The sequence below is a fragment of the Saccoglossus kowalevskii genome, chromosome 13, assembly GCF_978046115.1.
Source record: "Saccoglossus kowalevskii chromosome 13, keSacKowa6.1, whole genome shotgun sequence".
NCBI lineage: Eukaryota > Metazoa > Hemichordata > Enteropneusta > Harrimaniidae > Saccoglossus > Saccoglossus kowalevskii.
The window spans coordinates 577939-598342 of record NC_140653.1 but is presented as its reverse complement, the minus strand read 5'-3'; the positions used below and the strand labels follow the sequence as shown (position 1 = coordinate 598342).

The 20404-nt window shown below is 34.7% G+C and overlaps 2 protein-coding genes across 9 annotated transcripts in view; both read left to right on the top strand.

Moving 5' to 3' along the window:
* The window catches only part of LOC102804157 (uncharacterized), a 196507-nt gene that overhangs the window by 17214 nt on the left and 158889 nt on the right, over positions 1-20404 (top strand). The window lies entirely within an intron of this gene.
* On the top strand, positions 1202-7185 carry LOC146734708 (uncharacterized). Of its 4 annotated transcripts, none has more exons than XR_014931360.1 (3): positions 3273-4803; positions 4903-6915; positions 7015-7185. XR_014931360.1 is itself a non-coding variant. In XM_085506848.1 (2 exons), the coding sequence occupies exons 1-2, from the start codon at positions 4637-4639 to the stop codon at positions 5057-5059; spliced, it is 324 nt and encodes a 107-aa protein (XP_085362974.1). In that variant the 5' UTR covers positions 3273-4636; the 3' UTR covers positions 5060-7185. The 4 variants fall into 4 exon arrangements, 1 of the variants encoding a protein (XP_085362974.1); XR_014931361.1 differs by having other exon boundaries at positions 4903-6966; positions 7111-7185; XR_014931362.1 differs by having other exon boundaries at positions 1202-4854; positions 4903-7185.

The window sequence follows — 20404 nt, the reverse complement described above, 5'->3', positions numbered from 1 at the left end:
AAGCTGAAATATCCAAGAACCAACACATACCAAAAATCACAAAAGTGAATATTCGTGTTATATTTTAATTCTAATCGGACCGGAAGTGCTTGAGTGTGGGCACAAAGTTACTATTTGAATTTTTTGTCATTACTGAGAAATGTATCTCGCCCTACATTTCTAAAAAGCACGGACGTAGCTCATTATACTCACCTTGGGTGTAGGCAAAAATATACTGTTTGTTTTGTCTATTTTCATTACCGAGAAAATTTACCTCAAAGCGGAGGTAACTTAACTCCACTGTGAATTTTTTGGCTTGGCTGATTTTGTTCATACTTATCAGGTTGGTCGTACCGTCACTAATTGGAAAAAATCCTGGCCCCACCACTGTCATTGCAACAGCCAAAAACTGATTTTTGAATACTTTTGCCCCAAGTTTATTACCTCCTACCAGTTTTGTAGTTATAGCCATGTTCAAATGATCATGTTTTTTATTTTGGCTACGTTGCACACTGGTAAGAGATCATCAGCGCCGACATTGTATTTGAATTTTTGATATCTTTTTTTATTGCCGAGAAATTTGACCCCAAAGTTCACTGTTCACCAAGAATTGCTTTTTAACTCTTATGCGTTTTTTTTGGGCTTGGCTGATTTTTGTTCATAATTGACAGACAGGTCGTACCGCCACTAATATTGGAATACTTTCACCCCAAATTTATTACCTCTTACCAGTCTTGTAATAGCAGTGTTTAAATGATCATGCTTTTTATTTTGGCTACGTTGTCTGCACACCGGTAAGGGATCACCGGCGCCGACATTGTTACACTGTATCAACGTAATCCCAACGCAACTTTGAACTTTGAATGAACTATAAATGCTGCCTCTTCAATCTAGAAAATACTATTGCAAAACGGTTGGAAATAATAAACAGCAGAATATGTCCTAGCAATAAAATATAGTGACTTCTAAAGACTGAGTGTTTTTTTGGCGAACTTCGTATACTGTGCCCGTGGCATCAGCCGAAAACATGTTGCTTGTTTTTTGAGTGGAGCCAATCGCCAACCAGCCTACCGGCTTGTTTTAGTAACCGTGTTTTAGTATAAGCTAGTAACAACCTGTCAATTATTATGGGATGATTTGTAGGCATAAGATTGTTATGTGAACTTCGTTCATTAATGACTATGTCCCGGGCTGTTTACTAGTACCATTACCTCCATGCTAGTACCAACCTACTTACTTGTCAGTGTCTAACTGTTATATACAGCCCAGAACACGTCAGAATAGTAAAAAAAGTCAGCTAATGTCAGTTGCCCGTGCCATGAGAGCCGGCCACAGAACCAAAACAATCTGTCAGCCTTCGCTGCCCACAGCATCATATGATTTTATATTGCATAGCAATGAACACTAAATGCAGCTATCCCGGTCAGCAATCGAATCATCAATCTTAGAGGTTCGTAAAGGAATGTTATCAAGTTCGAGAGTGTGTTTTAACGAACAGCGATGTGAACATTATTGCTACAATTTTTGGCTTGAACATGTTCTATATGCACCCAAAACAACAACAAACATGAAATAAAAGTAACCGTACCATCTAAACGACCTGCGTCTATGAAAATCGAGTCTTATCCCTCTTGCGTTTCCGATCGATAGAAAGTCGGGGCCAATCTACCATGATTGTTTGCTTATCATCAATTTACAAAGTCAAAAAGGTTTTTTAAACGTGAATTTAACGACGAACGTTTTTGAAACGAATCAATGTTCTGGTTATCTCTGGTGCGACTGCAGTCTTTGGAACAAACTTGAGAGACTGTAAAACGCAATTCATGGTACGCGACTTAAAAACGCAATTTACGTGTGAATTTCCCAACAAAGGTTTAAATGTTCTAGTTGTATGTTGTGTGGCACGAGTGTGAAAAGCTGTCGAATAAAATGGCAACAACCTTCGAACGTATTGTTATGCTAATTTGATTTCTGGCATGTTAGTTGACAAAGAAATGACGTATTTCTTGAATTTTCGGCGATAGCTACTTGGATTTGAACCAAAATGTTATCTGCAAGACTCAGAATGCGACAGTGACACTGACAGCCACTGAAACGTAATTGAAGGCAAATGAATACGTCAAGCAAAAAAGACTTTTTCCAGTTGTAGTGTAAAATGGAGGCACACACCATTTTGACTCTTGAGGGGAATGGAAATCAGTTGATTTGAGGGTGTCACAATAAGCAAGGGAGTAAATCGTTTTTATGCTACGAAAAAAATGTTGAACATACTGTTTGGACTTTAGTACAGCGTCATTTTTGTTTGATTACCTAACGTTTTTAGGCTCATGTGCTGTAAGTTACAGAATACATACCTAAGCGGCCGTCCCTCAGCAAATAATGAACCAAAGGCATTTTCGATGACAAAATCGCGAAACTCTCCTTTTTTACACATACTGTGAAGTTTGAATTACTAAACGAAGTACAGGACGACGAAGCTTAGATATCCAAGAACCAACACATATCAAAAATTATATTTCAAAAGTGAATATTCGTGGTGTATTTTAAGTATAACCGCACCATATGTTGGAATTCGCTAGTACTCTAAATATCCAAATATATTTTAGTATAAGGTAGTAATAATCAGAGCCATCTGGAGTTCATTATTAGAAAATGCTTTCTATTTATACTTTTAGTTAACATTTGATCTTTGTGAGAAGTCATTGTATGGTAATTAGATCTTGTCAAGGTCAGTTGTCAACAATTGCTTGAGCTTGGTACTGTCATCATTTAAATCCAGGTTGAGATAGGGCTGCATACCACAAGGAGGGTGAATAATGATGCACAATCACACACAAGTGTCTGGGATCCAATAGGGGTAGGTTTATTCTAAATAACAAAACTAGGGGGCCAGAGTTTGGCCAATAAAGAAACACTGCTGAGTAAATCTGTTGCCATGACAACCACAAGGTTGCTGAAATATGGCCAAACACTGGCAAACTAAGACTACTACTAAAACACAACAATGAAAACAAACTAAAACCCCTGGATGAAAAAAATAAATAAATAAACAGCCGAAAACCACTGTGTCGGCGAAACATTTTCTAATCTCAATCGCTTAGCCTCCGTCTCTAAGATAAGCTTTGATCCCCCATCACCAATGGTGAGTACTTGTTGTTCCGTTACGACCACCGCAGCTGATTGGACAAAATCAACAATATCCAAATGTTTCTCACCTTTGCGAGAGTTATAATACACAAGTGGATCTAAATCTGCCCTGGCATTAATGTGTTCCAAATTTTGGTGATTCCGGGATGGAGTCTTGCCATTGGTTGACAGATCCATTGAGTCTAATAATTGTTGTAGTGGCGTTGCTGTGAAGTCCTCATTATACATGGGGGCTGCCATGTTGGAATCATTATTATGCACTATGTTGACGTTGGTGGCGGCATTTCTGTTTCTGTTTCCCACAAGAGACGTATTGATGACACGCTATCAAAGCCGGCTGTAACGAGGCGGTGCGTAGTGTCGGACGACAGCTCATTTTCTGTAGCCCACTGTTGGATGTCGATTAGAGAATTGTCGATCTCTGCGTTTAGTGAGAGAGACTGGCGACTTGGTGTAACAAAGGCTTGGCTCAGGAAAAGATTGTCCGACGACATTCTAGATAATATGATAGTCAGGCGTAGAGCTGGTCAAACGAAAAGTAACGTAACTTAGATGATAAGCGTTTTGGATTGAGTCCACTGTGTAACAGCAAAAACTAAGAGATATAGAACGTTGTAAACAGAAAAGTTGGCACTACATAAAAATCAGCTGCTTGCTGCATGCCTTGCTGGCTGTGCACTGAGAGGGACTACCAATGTAATGGCAAACGTAAGCTATGTTTACTTATTTAAATTGGCCAGCACTGATTGGTTACAATGGGGCACACCCACTCACTGCCTCTGAGGAATGCAAATGGGCAGCTACCCCAGATTTAAACCTGGTTAAATATTAACCTAACCTACAAACGCATTCTTTTAGTTTACTTAGTTTGTGAGGGACTGTGGGTAAACATTATAAGATAGTATTCTACTGTAAGCAGTTGTACTCAGTACTAGTTCTCAATGATGATAGCGTAACACTTATTGATATCGAAAAAGTTTTATAAGAATAGGCTTACATGTTATTTTATCAGTTGATGGAAATAAATAGTAATTTTTATGAATCCTCCAATTAGTCAAGAACCATGTCACATACTTAGTTGGCAAAATTTATCTATTGATGTGAAAGATCAGGTTCAAAATAAGGCTGATGTTCATCTCTTCAATATGATATGTTAAGTAAAGAATTACACAGGCAAATTGAGCTTGATGAAATAAAAAAGAGGCATGTGAAAGCTGATGTTATTGATCATAAGAGGGAATATACAAAACAATATATGAAACAGAAACGTAAATGTTATGTTATCGTCATTCAGAGTCAAGAAAAAAACATATTCAAGGAGATCAAGTAGGGAAAATATAGAACAATTGGAAAAGGAGAAAATGCAATGAGATTAAGGAGGAAAAATATAGAACAATTGGAGAAGGAGAAGAATGCAATGAGATTAAAGAAGCAAAATATACAACAATCAGAGAAGGATGCAATGAGATTAAAGAGGTAAAATATACAACAATTAGAGAAGAAGAATGCAATGAGATTAAAGAGGAATAATATACAACAATTAGAGAAGGAGAAGAATGCAATGAGATTAAAGAGGAATAATATACAACAATTAGAGAAGGAGAAGAATGCAATGAGATTAAAGAGGAATAATATACAACAATTAGAGAAGGAGAAGAATGCAATGAGATTAAAGAGGTAAAATATACAACAATTAGAGAAGGAGAAGAATGCAATGAGATTAAAGAGGTAAAATATACAACAATTAGAGAAGAAGAATGCAATGAGATTAAAGAGGAATAATATACAACAATTAGAGAAGGAGAAGAATGCAATGAGATTAAAGAGGAATAATATACAACAATTAGAGAAGGAGAAGAATGCAATGAGATTAAAGAGGAATAATATACAACAATTAGAGAAGGAGAAGAATGCAATGAGATTAAAGAGGTAAAATATACAACAATTAGAGAAGGAGAAGAATGCAATGAGATTAAAGAGGAATAATATACAACAATTAGAGAAGGAGAAGAATGCAATGAGATTAAAGAGGAATAATATACAACAATTAGAGAAGGAGAAGAATGCAATGAGATTAAAGAGGAATAATATACAACAATTAGAGAAGGAGAAGAATGCAATGAGATTAAAGAGGTAAAATATACAACAATTAGAGAAGGAGAAGAATGCAATGAGATTAAAGAGGTAAAATATACAACAATTAGAGAAGGAGAAGAATGCAATGAGATTAAAGAGGAATAATATACAACAATTAGAGAAGGAGAAGAATGCAATGAGATTAAAGAGGTAAAATATACAACTATTAGAGAAGGAGAAGAATGCAATGAGATTAAAGAGGTAAAATATACAACAATTAGAGAAGGAGAAGAATGCAATGAGATTAAAGAGGAATAATATACAACAATTAGAGAAGGAGAAGAATGCAATGAGATTAAAGAGGAATAATATACAACAATTAGAGAAGAAGAATGCAATGAGATTAAAGAGGTAAAATATACAACAATTAGAGGAGAAGAATGCAATGAGATTAAAGAGGAATAATATACAACAATTAGAGAAGAAGAATGCAATGAGATTAAAGAGGAATAATATACAACAATTAGAGAAGAAGAATGCAATGAGATTAAAGAGGTAAAATATACAACAATTAGAGGAGAAGAATGCAATGAGATTAAAGAGGAATAATATACAACAATTAGAGAAGAAGAATGCAATGAGATTAAAGAGGTAAAATATACAACAATTAGAGAAGGAGAATGCAATGAGATTAAAGAGGAATAATATACAACAATTAGAGAAGAAGAATGCAATGAGATTAAAGAGGAATAATATACAACAATTAGAGAAGAAGAATGCAATGAGATTAAAGAGGTAAAATATACAACAATTAGAGAAGAAGAATGCAATGAGATTAAAGAGGAATAATATACAACTATTAGAGAAGGAGAAGAATGCAATGAGATTAAAGAGGTAAAATATACAACAATTAGAGAAGAAGAATGCAATGAGATTAAAGAGGAATAATATACAACAATTAGAGAAGAAGAATGCAATGAGATTAAAGAGGTAAAATATACAACAATTAGAGAAGAAGAATGCAATGAGATTAAAGAGGTAAAATATACAACAATTAGAGAAGAAGAATGCAATGAGATTAAAGAGGAATAATATACAACAATTAGAGAAGAAGAATGCAATGAGATTAAAGAGGTAAAATATACAACAATTAGAGAAGAAGAATGCAATGAGATTAAAGAGGTAAAATATACAACAATTAGAGAAGAAGAATGCAATGAGATTAAAGAGGAATAATATACAACAATTAGAGAAGAAGAATGCAATGAGATTAAAGAGGTAAAATATACAACAATTAGAGAAGAAGAATGCAATGAGATTAAAGAGGAATAATATACAACAATTAGAGAAGAAGAATGCAATGAGATTAAAGAGGTAAAATATACAACAATTAGAGAAGGAGAATGCAATGAGATTAAAGAGGAATAATATACAACAATTAGAGAAGAAGAATGCAATGAGATTAAAGAGGAATAATATACAACAATTAGAGAAGAAGAATGCAATGAGATTAAAGAGGTAAAATATACAACAATTAGAGAAGAAGAATGCAATGAGATTAAAGAGGAATAATATACAACAATTAGAGAAGAAGAATGCAATGAGATTAAAGAGGAATAATATACAACAATTAGAGAAGAAGAATGCAATGAGATTAAAGAGGAATAATATACAACAATTAGAGAAGGAGAAGAATGCAATGAGATTAAAGAGGTAAAATATACAACAATTAGAGAAGGAGAAGAATGCAATGAGATTAAAGAGGTAAAATATACAACAATTAGAGAAGAAGAATGCAATGAGATTAAAGAGGAATAATATACAACAATTAGAGAAGAAGAATGCAATGAGATTAAAGAGGTAAAATATACAACAATTAGAGAAGAAGAATGCAATGAGATTAAAGAGGAATAATATACAACAATTAGAGAAGGAGAAGAATGCAATGAGATTAAAGAGGTAAAATATACAACAATTAGAGAAGGAGAAGAATGCAATGAGATTAAAGAGGTAAAATATACAACTATTAGAGAAGGAGAAGAATGCAATGAGATTAAAGAGGTAAAATATACAACTTGAGAAAGAGCGTAATGCGAAGAGATTAACTAGAAAGAATGTAGAACAATTGGAAAAGGAGAGAAATGCAAAGAGATCAAGTAGAAAAAATATAGAACAGTTGGAGAAGGAGAAGAATGCAAAGAGATTAAAAAGAAAAAAATATATAACAACTTGAGGAAAAGTGTAATGCTAAAAGATTGAAATGTAAAAATGCAGTTTGAAACGATCGATTTAGGGTATTCATTAATGAATTTCAGAGAGATGTATCTGAAGGACCAGAATATGTATGTAATTGCTTGTCGCATACGACTTATTTACTACTTCCGTGTGACTGAGAATGTTCTAGAATCGTACTGTGTCTGGGTGGAATATTTCAGATTTTGTTTAGAAACTGGTTGTAGGAGGCAATAGAAGGTAATGGAACATTCTAGAAATCGGTAGTAAGTTCCAGATTCATTATGTATGCTGATGTAATGGTCTATTTATAGATAGTGGGGGTATATATAGGGGAGTTGTTCAGCACTGAGATCAGATCGGAGATCTCGTTGAATTGTGTTGGAGTTTAAGTATCTAGTTATTGGAGTTATTGGAGTTTTACCGCGTTATTGTACTTGATGTTTGCAGAGTATAATAATACCAGTACCAGTTGAAACCTCATCTGTTGGCTCCGTGTTCGTATTTTATCATCGCCGCCAGGGAAGTCTTTCTGTTACCATTTTGGTATTTGAACCATCACACCTGTACTATACCAATTACGGTAATATTACGTTGCGTGTGACATTGCTGTTATCAAAAAACGTATAGACATTCTGTTATTGAATGTAATCATGGTAAATATAATGAGAAACTTGCTAAATTACATGCATGTCTAACTGATTTTAAATCAGTAAGTGATTAACACTGGATATATAATACTTGTTCTAATTCCTTGAAAAGGGGAGCTATCCTATCATGTTCATATGCGAATAAAATGAAATTTCCTGACAAAAATTAAGTTTATACCCACTTGAAGAAAGTTTGATTTCTCCAAGAATTCCATTTATGCAAATAAGAGAGCTACCACATGAGGGTCAATTAAGTATCCATGGTAATATTGTCAACAGAGTTGTAATGTAAATAGCACAATTGTGAATTCACCACGAAAATTAAGTGAATCAGAAACAGTATCCATTGAGGTTTCAATAGTTTTGCTATGTTTTGACTTCTTGAAAACTACAAGCCTGAATGCTTCATTTTGTGATGATATCTTTAATTTTGGTGAATATTTTTGTCATTATTGGTAAAAAGTGATAATTTCGATTTCTTGTTGAAAACCACAAGTCCAATTGCTTTTATATTACATATACAGGTACTACATGTGGACCTTTCTCAGATTTGTTCATTTTGTAATGATATCTTTAATTCTTTAATTTTGGTGAATATTTTTGTCATTTTTGGTAATAAGTGATATTTTTGAATTCTTGTTGAAAACTGCAAGTCTCCTGTTGCATTGATACTATACATACATTTTCTAATGACATCTTGTGTTCTTTAATTGAAATGTGCATTGCTAACAGCAAAGCTATCTCAGCCAACAGGCTGCTTGTTTCATTTTGACATTCACTACAAAAAAAGTGTGAAGCATGGATGTGAAAATTCTTGATAAATTGTGGCGACTATAAAGGAGATGCCAGTTTCCATCCTGACATCAGAACTTGTGTCAAATGATGTGTGTTGTCCAAATGATCTAAAGCAATTGTTCGTCATGGCAATGTTTGTCAGAAATTCGTTTTTAACATCAATTTTAAAGAACAAATGTTTTTAAGACGTTCAAATACAAATGGAGCTGTGCCATAAGCTAATACGGTTTTCAGCAGTAGATGACGTTGAGCACACATTGTTGAAATGGTTTACCAATGCCCATTCAGCAATAACATTTTTGATGCCTGGACTCATTGATGGCTATGCTCAAAGAGATATTGTTAATGCAGACATTAGTATTGAATAATGATGAGAGGAAAAACAAGTAAAGAAAAATTAAAAAAATAGTAGGTGATTTGCTCTATTCATCGTCAAACCACAAAATCACTGACTTTAAATATTCAGTTGTGTTTATTGCAAGCACATGTTGATATACATTTTTGTTATTCAGTTTTATTTGCCATATTACAAATGTAATAGATACAATGTGATCTTTATATCCTATTTATTATTTGAAGACTGAGCAATCATGCAACAATACGCATGTTTGTGCATGCATACATGAAAAATTCACTTGATCCAGTAAGATTTTATTTATTCGTGTATTTATACATGTACTTCGTATAATGAATTAGTGTTTACTCTAGGACGTGCGGTTGCACGATTCCCCGCCCACTACACTTTGTGCGCCCTCAAAAAAATACTCCAAGGGCGAAAATCACCCCTTTCCTCACTGCCCATTAAATAATTTTAATGATGGCTTGTACCTGTATTGGAATGTGAAGCACCAACTAGCTTGCTGATACAAATAATAATCATCCTCTCGCATATTTTGTTTGTTTTTATTTAAAAACATTACCTTCTTCGTTACCATACATTAGTTGAAATAGACCGCATTGAGTTTATGGAGTGCGTGTGTGGCAGGGCGACGTGTTGAGCAACTTGCCAAGGCAACAATGAATTGTCCTTCCCACTTGTTGCATGATTTAATTAATTATTTCTCGCGTCCAATTGTTGATTATTTTTTAGTAGTGATTATTACTACCTTATACTCAAATATATTTAAATAATTAGAGTACTAACAAATTTTCACTTATGGTCCGGTTAGACTTCAAATACACCATGAATATTCACGTTTGGATATATTATTTGGTATGTGTTGAACTAACATCCTGTAACAGCACTGTAACGTTTTTTGGGAAAGTCCAGGATTATTGAAAGAACCCATTTTTTACTGAGCTGCTTCCATGTTTTGACGCCTGATTGACACCTGCAACACATATTCATACTATTTTTTTTTCTAAATTTCATATTTTGAATTTTGTTCCATTTTGAAGTTAGTCATTTGTGAACTAAACGGTTTGCTATTAGCATTCAACAATTTTCAAAATAACTTTTCATCAGTGTTCTGGAGTAGAGCTTTGAGTGCCGATCACAATGTCAAAAATAACAATGGATTAAACTACAACAGTTCAGTTTAGACATGGCCATACATGGACACAGTTTATTATTAACGAGACAAGCTGGAACTGGCAAGACTAAAACTCTAATTGAACTAATCAGGAATTTGAGGAAGACCAAAAGAATTCAAGTTACAGCTAACACAGGCATGGCTGCAAGTCAGTCGAGCGCCTGTGGTTTGGATCGGACGATTTCTTTTGTTTCCAATTCGTTATATGCCTAGAAACATGGCAACGTTGTTTTTGGTGAATATATAACATGTTCTGTTCCAATAAAGGATTTTGATGTGCATAACAATTCCTTAATGAAACATTTCCTGTAAAATTTAACAATGCCACTAGCCCAAGATGGACTTCCTGTTCAACACGTTGAATGTTCGCGTCACTGTATGTAACAACACACCCTTGAACTTGACAATTTTAAAGTTCACACGATTAAGCAAATAGATGGAAATACCAGTTGCATAAATCATGAAGATTGATGATTCGATTGGTGGCCGGGATAGCTGCATTTAGTGTTCTTTTCCATGCAATATAAAATCATATCGAAGTCCGAAAACGAGGACTTGTAATTCGGTCTCCGTCCGTTCGTGCGTCCGTCCATCAGGAGTTATATCACAGAATCCCTTGGACCGATTCTGTTCATTCTTTGCATGTGCCTAGAACTTTATGTGGGACATATGCACATGCAGTGGTTTAGGGTTTCAATTCAAAATGGCCGACTGGCAGCCATCTTGTTTTTTGAAAATGTTGTATTTTGGATATGCTTTGTCAGTTTTCAATCAAATTTAGTACATAGATCATACATGTTAGGATACATGTCCCTGACCGTGCGTGAGTTCCTGTGTCTGACCGTCCGTGTGTCCGTCCGTCCCTGCGTCAATCTGTCCAGAGTCATATTTCAGAATCCTGTGGACTGATTCCGTTCATTCTTTGCATGTGGCTAGTACCTTATGTGGGACATATGCACATGCAGTGGTTTAGCTATTCGATTCAAAATGGCCGACTGGCAGCCATCTTGTTCTTTGAAAATGTTGTATTTTGGACGTGCTTTGTCAGTTGTCATTCAAACTTGGTACATAGAATATACATGTTAAGATACATGTCCATGACGATTTATTTCGCAATTGGATCAAAGATGGTAGACTGGCAGCATCTTGTTTTTTTTATGCAGGATCTTGGACGTACTCTGTCAGTTTACATTCAAACTTGGCACATACATGTACTTTGTACATGTTAGGTTGCATGTCCATGACAATTTGTTTCAAAATTTGGTCAAGGATGGCCGATTGACAGCCAATTATCAGTGTATTTCAAAGATGGCCGAATAAAGGCTGTTTTTATTTTTGGCCATATTACTACTATACGGAACACATGTTTTGATGTAAATAAACAATCTGTTGTATACGCCACTTGGAACTCAAGTTTCAAGGACACGCTCGCGACAACCCCTTCGCTTTAATATGACGAGCACAAAGAGAACTTTCAAAAATTTAACAGGGACTATGTCATTTTCAATGACTTGTTTTTTACTATTCTGATGTGTTCTGGGCTGTATATAACAGTCAGACACTGACAAGTAATTAAGTACTAGTAAACAGTCCGGGACATAGTCAATATAAGCCAGTAGGCTGGTTGACGATCCGCTCCGCTCAAAAAACAAGCAACATGTTTTTGGCTGTTTCCATGGCAGGACATAAACGTCAAGCTAACGCAAGTTTATAACTAAATGGATCTGTATAGGAAGTTCACAAAAACCATTCAGTCTTTAGAAGTCACTTAGTTTATTACTAGGACAAATTACATTTCTGCTGTTACATTTCCAACCGTTTTGCTACAGTATTTTTTAGAATAAAGGCAGCATTTACAGTTCATTCAAAGTTCAAAGTTGTGTTGGGATTACGTTGATACAGTGTAACAACGTCGACGTCGGTGATCTCTTACCAGTGCGCAACGTAGCCAAAATATAAAGTATGATCATCTGAGCCAAAATAAAAAGCATGATCATCTGAACACTGCTATTACAAAACTGGTAGGAGGTAATACATTTGGGGCGAAAGTATTCAAAAATCATTTTTTGCCTGTTGCAATGGCAGTGGTGGGCCAGGATTTTTTTTAGCTCCGCTGTTGACTTTGTCGAGCGGAGCTCATCATATGAGTGATTGTCCATCGTCCGTGTCAATGTTTTACATTTTCAACTTCTTCTTGAAAACTACAAGCCTGAATTACACAGTTTGGGGAGAAACCAGAATTATTTTACGCACACTTTAGTCGTCATTGTATGCACAGAGTTTTTAAATGCCGGGGTCGACCACCAAATACAATATAGTAATTTAATAGATGCAACTGGATGCTACGCTGACGTTAGTTTTGACCCGATTGTTTTTATTTGTCAGCATCCATAACGACGCTCAATGAATATACATTTGTTTTCAAATGTATTTTCAACATTACAGAGAAGCAACGTAAAGTAAAGTAACAGAAAAGCAGCATATGTGTATATGGCCACTAATATAGTCTCGATCAAATGTGTATTTTATGTGTAAATTTATATTTTCATGAGGGTCAGCCAATCGAAGCCAAATGATTTGTCACTGTACGATCACGGAATGATTCACGCACAATGCATAAATGTCACAACGTGCAACTTTGCACTACAATTGCTGTAGTGTAAATCTATGAAGCAAATGGGAATGTACATTTCATTAATAAAACATCATTCTTGTATGTGTGCACACTCTCACTTCATGCATGTGTGCGCAACAACTCGTTGTCACTGAGCGTTGTTTACAAACGTCGACTCAAGAAAAAAACACGTCATAGTTGCATCTTTATTACCATTAAATATAATTGTGGCCGATCCTGGCATTTCCCAATGATATCTTCTGTACTTTAATTGAAATGTGCATTGCTAACAGCGGAGCTACATGTATCTCAGCCGACAGGCTGCTTGTTTTCAATTAGTGACAATGCGACCTACCTGTGAAGTATGAACAAAATCAGCCGAGCCAAAAAAATCACTGAGGAGTTGAAAGCTGTTGCTGGTGAGAAGTTACCCCGACTTTAGGGTCAAGTTTCTCGGTAATGAAAAAGATATCAAAAATTCAAATAGTAACTTCGTGCCAACAAAGCTGAGTAGAATGAGCTATGTCTGAGGTGTTTTATCCCAAATTTGTAGGAGGAGATACACAAAGGTATCCAAAAAAAGACAACAGTTTTTTGGCTGTTGCTAAAGCAGATTATTCCTAATAACTAGGGTGAAGGTGTGACCTGCCTGCCAAGTTTAAGAAAAATCGGCCAAGCCAAAAAAAAATCACAGAAGAAATAATACATGAAAACACTGGAAATTACACACACAGACACACATACACACACACACACACACACACACAAAACGACAAAAGTGATTATAAGGGCAATCCTAGCGAAGCGGAACGTTAATAATATTTCATTTTTGTTAGTGTATCTTTAATTTTATTTATTAAAATATGTACACATAATATCTAATTGGGGTGAAAATTGCCAAGCCAATTTATAAAATTATAAACAAATATTTTCGTAAATAATACTGACCGTGAAATACGCCCTTTAAAAGTGTTACTGACAGAATATTTTATATTGCAATTTCTTTCAATTTAATTAGTTGTATTGCAATGCATTAGTAATGATGTAAATATATATATATATATATATATATATATATATATGTATTTATTTCTTTATTTCATTAATGAGTTATATATTTGTTACGTACTATAATTTATCTATATTGGAAACTGTTTTGGGGATTATTAATTTTAATAAACAATATTCAACTATCCTTTGCAATAAGATCATGATGATAATGTTTCTTGGTTGAAACTGATAGAGCATGGGTCTTATTTTGGAACTCCTGCCAGAGCAACATCACAAATCACAAGCCGGTAGGCTGGTTGGTGATCAGCTCCGCTTAAAAACAAGCAACATATTTTTGATTGTTTCCATAGCGTGACATAAACGTGAAGCTAACGTCTGTTTATAACTAAATGGGCCCATATACAAAGTTTGCAAAAAACATTCAGTCTTTAGAAGTCACTTAGTTTATTACTAGGACGTATTCTTCTGTTACATCATTTACTATTTCCATACGTTTTGAGATCTTCTACCAGTGCGCAACGTAGCCAAAATAAAAAGCATGGTCATTTGAACACTGCTATTACAAAACCACAGTCAGCTGGCATCGGTGCCGCTGGTTGTATATGATAGAGGGAAGTTGTGCAATCAAATTTGCCGAGTTCAGTTTTTCGCCGATAAAAAAATAACTAAGGCAAAAACTCGTGGTTTTTCAGCATTTTTGTAATAAAGACATTATTCTCTATCAATAGTCCGCCCAAAATAGGAACATATCTACTAATTCTTGTGTTTTTTCAACGTTTTTCGAAAAACATGCAATTAGTCTGTGAAAGTAGAACATTCCGTAGGGGGTGAAACGGAAGAGCATCGCCAGGCGATGGACGCAAGGCTCTTTGGCAACGACCGCAAACGTATCGTGTCCAGCCATTGGTTGGCCACATAGAGGTCAAACTACGCGTTCTATTTTTATGCGTTAAATTTGGCTCTTCATGATAAACAAAAACGAAAACCTCTAGAATGTAACGATAATTGATAGACACAAATAGTTTTAAGTGGTGATTACTAGTCTTGCTCTTGTTCATACTGTTAGACTGGCTTGAAATTAGGGCCAGCCCTGAGCCACTTTCCAGGCATGACTTTTTAATTAGGCAGCCCTACATATAAATATTTTGGTTTGTGTTCACACATGAAATTTATATAAAGCCTAAAATTTGAATAAGAATATGGCTGCCTTTTTTTCTAATGTGAAAGCACTATTTCTTTATAAACTGACACTGTATTGATGTTGGTTCATGTACTAGTACACATTTAGGAAGGGTCAGTTTAAAACTGACCCTTCCTAAATGTGTACTAGTACATAAACCAACATCTGTGTTGAAAATTACAATTGTACAATCAACCTGGTGGTGTAATGTTTCTCATGGCCTGTCTGGTTAATGTTCTTACATGTACCATGCAAAACATGGTCTAAATTCCTCTGTTAATAAAATAATTGACAGTTACTCTAGATACCCAGCTTCCTGTTCTCTCAACTGTGTGTGAGTGAAACTACAAGTGATATCTCTCCACATGGTATGTTCTCAGTCACAATCTAATAGCTTGGTGGTATTAAAGAAGCTGTTCACATGGATTAAGTTACCACAGAAATGAATGCAGGTCACAAAAGTAGATTTAATTTGATATTCAGTCACGTTTCTTGACATATGCTTGTCTAGGATTAGTGCATATTTCACTGTAAAGCTCAATTGTTTGTACTGCCATGCTTAGTGGTGGTGTAGATTGGTTCTATCCTATAGAGGAATTTGGGAAATATACTACCATAGCAAGATATGTAAATAAAATAACTTCTAACTTCGGGATAAAATATTCAGAATACCAGATTCCATGTCTTGCGGTCAATTTGCCTTGCCAAGAAACTTTTTTGATATTTTAGCTGCACATTTTATAAAATATATCTTAAGGTAGCGAGACAGGAAAAACGAGTTATAATAAATTGCTGTCGTCTTAGTCGAGCAAAGCTTATTATATGAGTGGTTGTCTGACGGTGTCGTTCGTCGCTTCACTCGTGAATGTACATCCGCACGATACACCGAATCACTCACGAAAATAACTTCCATATGCAACAAAAGGCACAGGGAGGATGTGGGGTTCTGTCATATAATTGTTTTTTACATCTTTCTTTTGAGCATATAGCAATAGAAATATTAAGTTAGTAAGTAAATAAAATATAGTTTTATAAGTTAAAATCAAGTGTTTTTTGTCCATTGTTGAAATGCCATGAAGATGAATTGTGCCATATGCTTAATTGTTGACACTCCATTACACTCTCTTAGATAATGTAATTTTTAGTATTACTGGGTAACTTGTAATAAAAATGGTCATATACAACAAAGCGAAAAAGAAAAACAGCAAAGAAAAATTCATTTATCTTCAAACTCATTTTTAAACACAGTTACTGTCTGGTATTAAGGCTACATGTATATCACATAATGTATAGTTCATTACCTCACAGGGGCCCATCTTTGAAATGCATGAATTCACATCAAAACTCATCAACATAAATAGAAAAATAATAAATCTATGTTTTTGCATGAAATGTTGGAAGAATGGATTCCTGAAAGGGGATTATTTTTTTCAAGGTAATTATTTGCCATAATTAACCGTATGACATGCACATATACATGTACTGTAAGTGCATGTAATACATTGTTTGATGGTCTACTTTATTTGTTTTAAGTTTCATCTATGTACACATACTAAATCTAAAACTCCATTTGTTGATGATAAATACAAAATTGAAATTGCCATTTGTAGCATAGATTTCTGTAACTGTTTTGGTTTGAGGAATTCTAGCAGTATAAAAAAAAGAGATGAGTCATACAGTTATTGAGTTCCTATTTTTCACTTGCTACTGAGATGATTTAGTCATTATCTATGCTCTACTGCATGACACATGCAGTGAAAGTATATCTTGATATACTTCTTGTAATATAATCCATTTTATCATAGCTAAGAATATTGATAATCATGATCAATGCTTGCTGCTCAGTTGTGCTCAGTCAGAACTGATGTTGTTCTTATTAAATAACTCATAAATACTGATATAGAAAACTATACTTACTGGCAATCTAATTAGTGCCATTATATCATATTGTGTATTTTATTCAGTGCATGAAAACCCATTTATGAATGGACTGTTTTTAAATGAACAAATTACAATGCTTTTTGCATATTCAAATATAATAAATGTTAATTAAGCAATAACCCCCCCCCCCCCCAGGCGGGTATACCACGAGATATTGTCAACGTCATTTGAAATACAGAGGCTCAAATACAAAATACAGGGTCGTGTACAGTTCGGATCATTTTCCACGTTTTCATTCCGGTGTTTGTACAATTTGGATTGTAATTTGCTCAATGAAAGTACAGTTGTGAAATAAACCGGTTTTGACGTTCAGAGGTACTTGATTCGATCGAAATTTGAGAAGCGACGGGACGAGGTGTATCATGTACGGCGACCGGCACAGCAACCTCAGTTCCAACATCTGACCTGGATACCTTTGGTTTTGTGACAGCATGACTGACAGGTTTTGTCGTTGTTCTAGGGGTAAGTTTTATGGTGTAAGATCGGATTCTCGCATCGTTTTTGTTCCACTGATATCTCAAGAACCATACATCGGTTTTTGATGAAACTTGGTGCATAGATGCTCTGGGCCAATGCACAGATTTGATTAGATTTGATTTGATTTTGGTAGAAATCCATGCATATTAACTACCTAATTAGCATGATACTTGGCTAATTTTTAGCTGTTCCATGACTGTTCCACTGATATCTAAAGAACCACTCATTCATAGATGCTCTGAACTAATGCCAGGTTTTGATTAGTTTTGGGTGAAAATCTGTGCATAATAATAACCTAATTTGCATAAAATTTTTCGGCTTTTCCACTGATATCTCAACTGGTAATCATTACATTTCAATGAAACTTGGTACATAGATGTGATTGTCATGGGACACTGCACAGACCTAGTAGTTTTTAGGGTAATAGCAGTACATATTAATTACCTTATTTGCATAATTAATGAATTTCCGGATTTTCCCATATATCTCAAGTACTAATCAACACATTTCAATGAAACTTGGTACATAGATCCTCTAGGACTATGCAGAGATCTGTCAATTTGCACGTCAATTTGTTTCACGTTCTGATTCATGATGGCCGAATGGCGGCCATTTTTGTGCTAAAAATCATCAATATCAAGCATTTCTCGTGTGTTTACAGATGGATTTTGTTCAAACTTAGTATGTACATTAGACATTAGACATTATAGGACCTTGATGCACATCATTTTGTTTTATGATCTGATTCAAGATGGCCGAATGGCGGCCATTTTTGTGCTGAAAAATCCTAAAAATCAAGCATTTCTCGGCTGTTTACAAATGAATTTTGTTCAAACTCGATATATACATTAGACATTATGGGACCTTGATGCAAATAATTTTGTTTTTCAGATAAGATTCAAAATGACCAACTGGCGGCCATTTTGTTTCAATGAATGTGGTTCTCGTGCCATATCTCTGACTTGCTTTCACTGATTATGTTCAAATTTTAAATATTCATTATACATCATGTCATAGATAAACAGTTACATTGGTTTGACAATCCTATTCAAAATGGCCGAATGGTGGTCATTTTTGTGCTAAAAAATCATCAAATATCAAGCATTTCTGGCATTTATGGATGGATTTCGTTCAAACTTGGTACATACATTAGACATTACGGGTTCCTGATGCACGGAATTTTTTTTTTCAGATTGGATTCAAAATGGCTGACTGGCGGCCATTTTGTTTTAATGATTGGGCTTATACATTGTAGAGCCTACTCTTAAATGCTTTGACTGATTATATTCAAATTTTATATATTCGTTATACATCATGTGATATATATACATGTATTCAAAATGGCTGATTTTGAATGCTGTTCCAGAGCAATATCTCTAAATATGGACAAGTACTTGTTTGATGATCAGATACAAATGTCAATCATTTTAATGTTAAAAAACCATATTCCTGACATGGTTATATTCCAGCTATATTACTATAAACAAAACTATATTTCTTAAATTTAATAACTAACGGGGACTGTGCCATGCATGGCTTGTTTGTCTTGAATTGTGACTGACAGGAGCTGGATGAAATTACAAACTATGTAGTGTGTTCGACAACTCATGTATGAACAATAACTTTAATGAATATGATTTTAGTTGGTAAAAATATTGTATTTTTTTACATAAAAACAAAAGAATTTCACAATGTCGAAAATAGAAAGTCTTTATTATCATAGTGTTGTTGGTAATAGTTGAAAATGATACATCCACGTGAACCTGCTTATATGAGATCGAAGGTGTCTCTGTTTTCAACAGCCCTGTATACATCTAACTGCGTCATCAATAAGTTTTCTTGGTGGACCACCAGCTTTGTTCCTTGTTTGCATGTTATCATATTCACACAATCGCAGACATTATTTGTAAGGGTGTCCTTTGAAATGGCACATTTTCTTGATGTTTTAGCGAGTACTCCACGGGTATATGGCTTGTTCTCACATAAGCATAATTTTCCTTGAGTTCACTCATCGCTTTCGCACATGCATTTCTCGTTCTTTGCTGCTAACTTTTTTTGCACTCTAATATGTTGTTGTTTTTGTATTTCTAAACATTTCTAAACGTTTATTTTTGATTGACATTCAACGAGATCGTTTGAATTTTGAATTTGATGACGGTTCGATTTTATCAACTGTTACAGTGATCAATATTGCGTTCGAGTTGAGTTACTAGTAATTACAAGCCTGATTTACATTTTTCTTGCAGTGTTTTTCGTCAATGTATTAAATATAAGTGCTTTAGGAAATAGCATAATTATATTGCGTGATAAAGAGTCTGGTGAGACAACACATTTTATTTATTTCCAACGCGCGCGTATTTTTATTTTCGAAATGTATCACAGGCTGCTCAGTCACTGTGCTGGCTGCATTTGTTTTGTTTTATGTTTTCCTCAACAATTAACTGTTCTGAGATCTCTTTCATTTTTCGTCCGGTTGCTACCAATCCAATAATTCGTCGCCGCATGTACTCAGACAATCAATTAATCGTCAGTTATTATACTAGTAGTTTAAATCCAATTGATTTGTAGAAATTCAGCTATGCGATGATTATATGTGCAGTTTTGTTTTGTGTTAACCCGATAGATTTTCTGAACTACAGCATTCATATTACTTATGCAAATTAAGTAAGGGTCATATGTAAATACAGGTCACAGTTCGACTTGGGTAGCAAACGTTACAAAGTGTCAATTGATTTGAAGGCGTCTTTGTCCCCTTCCCAATACAGAGAAG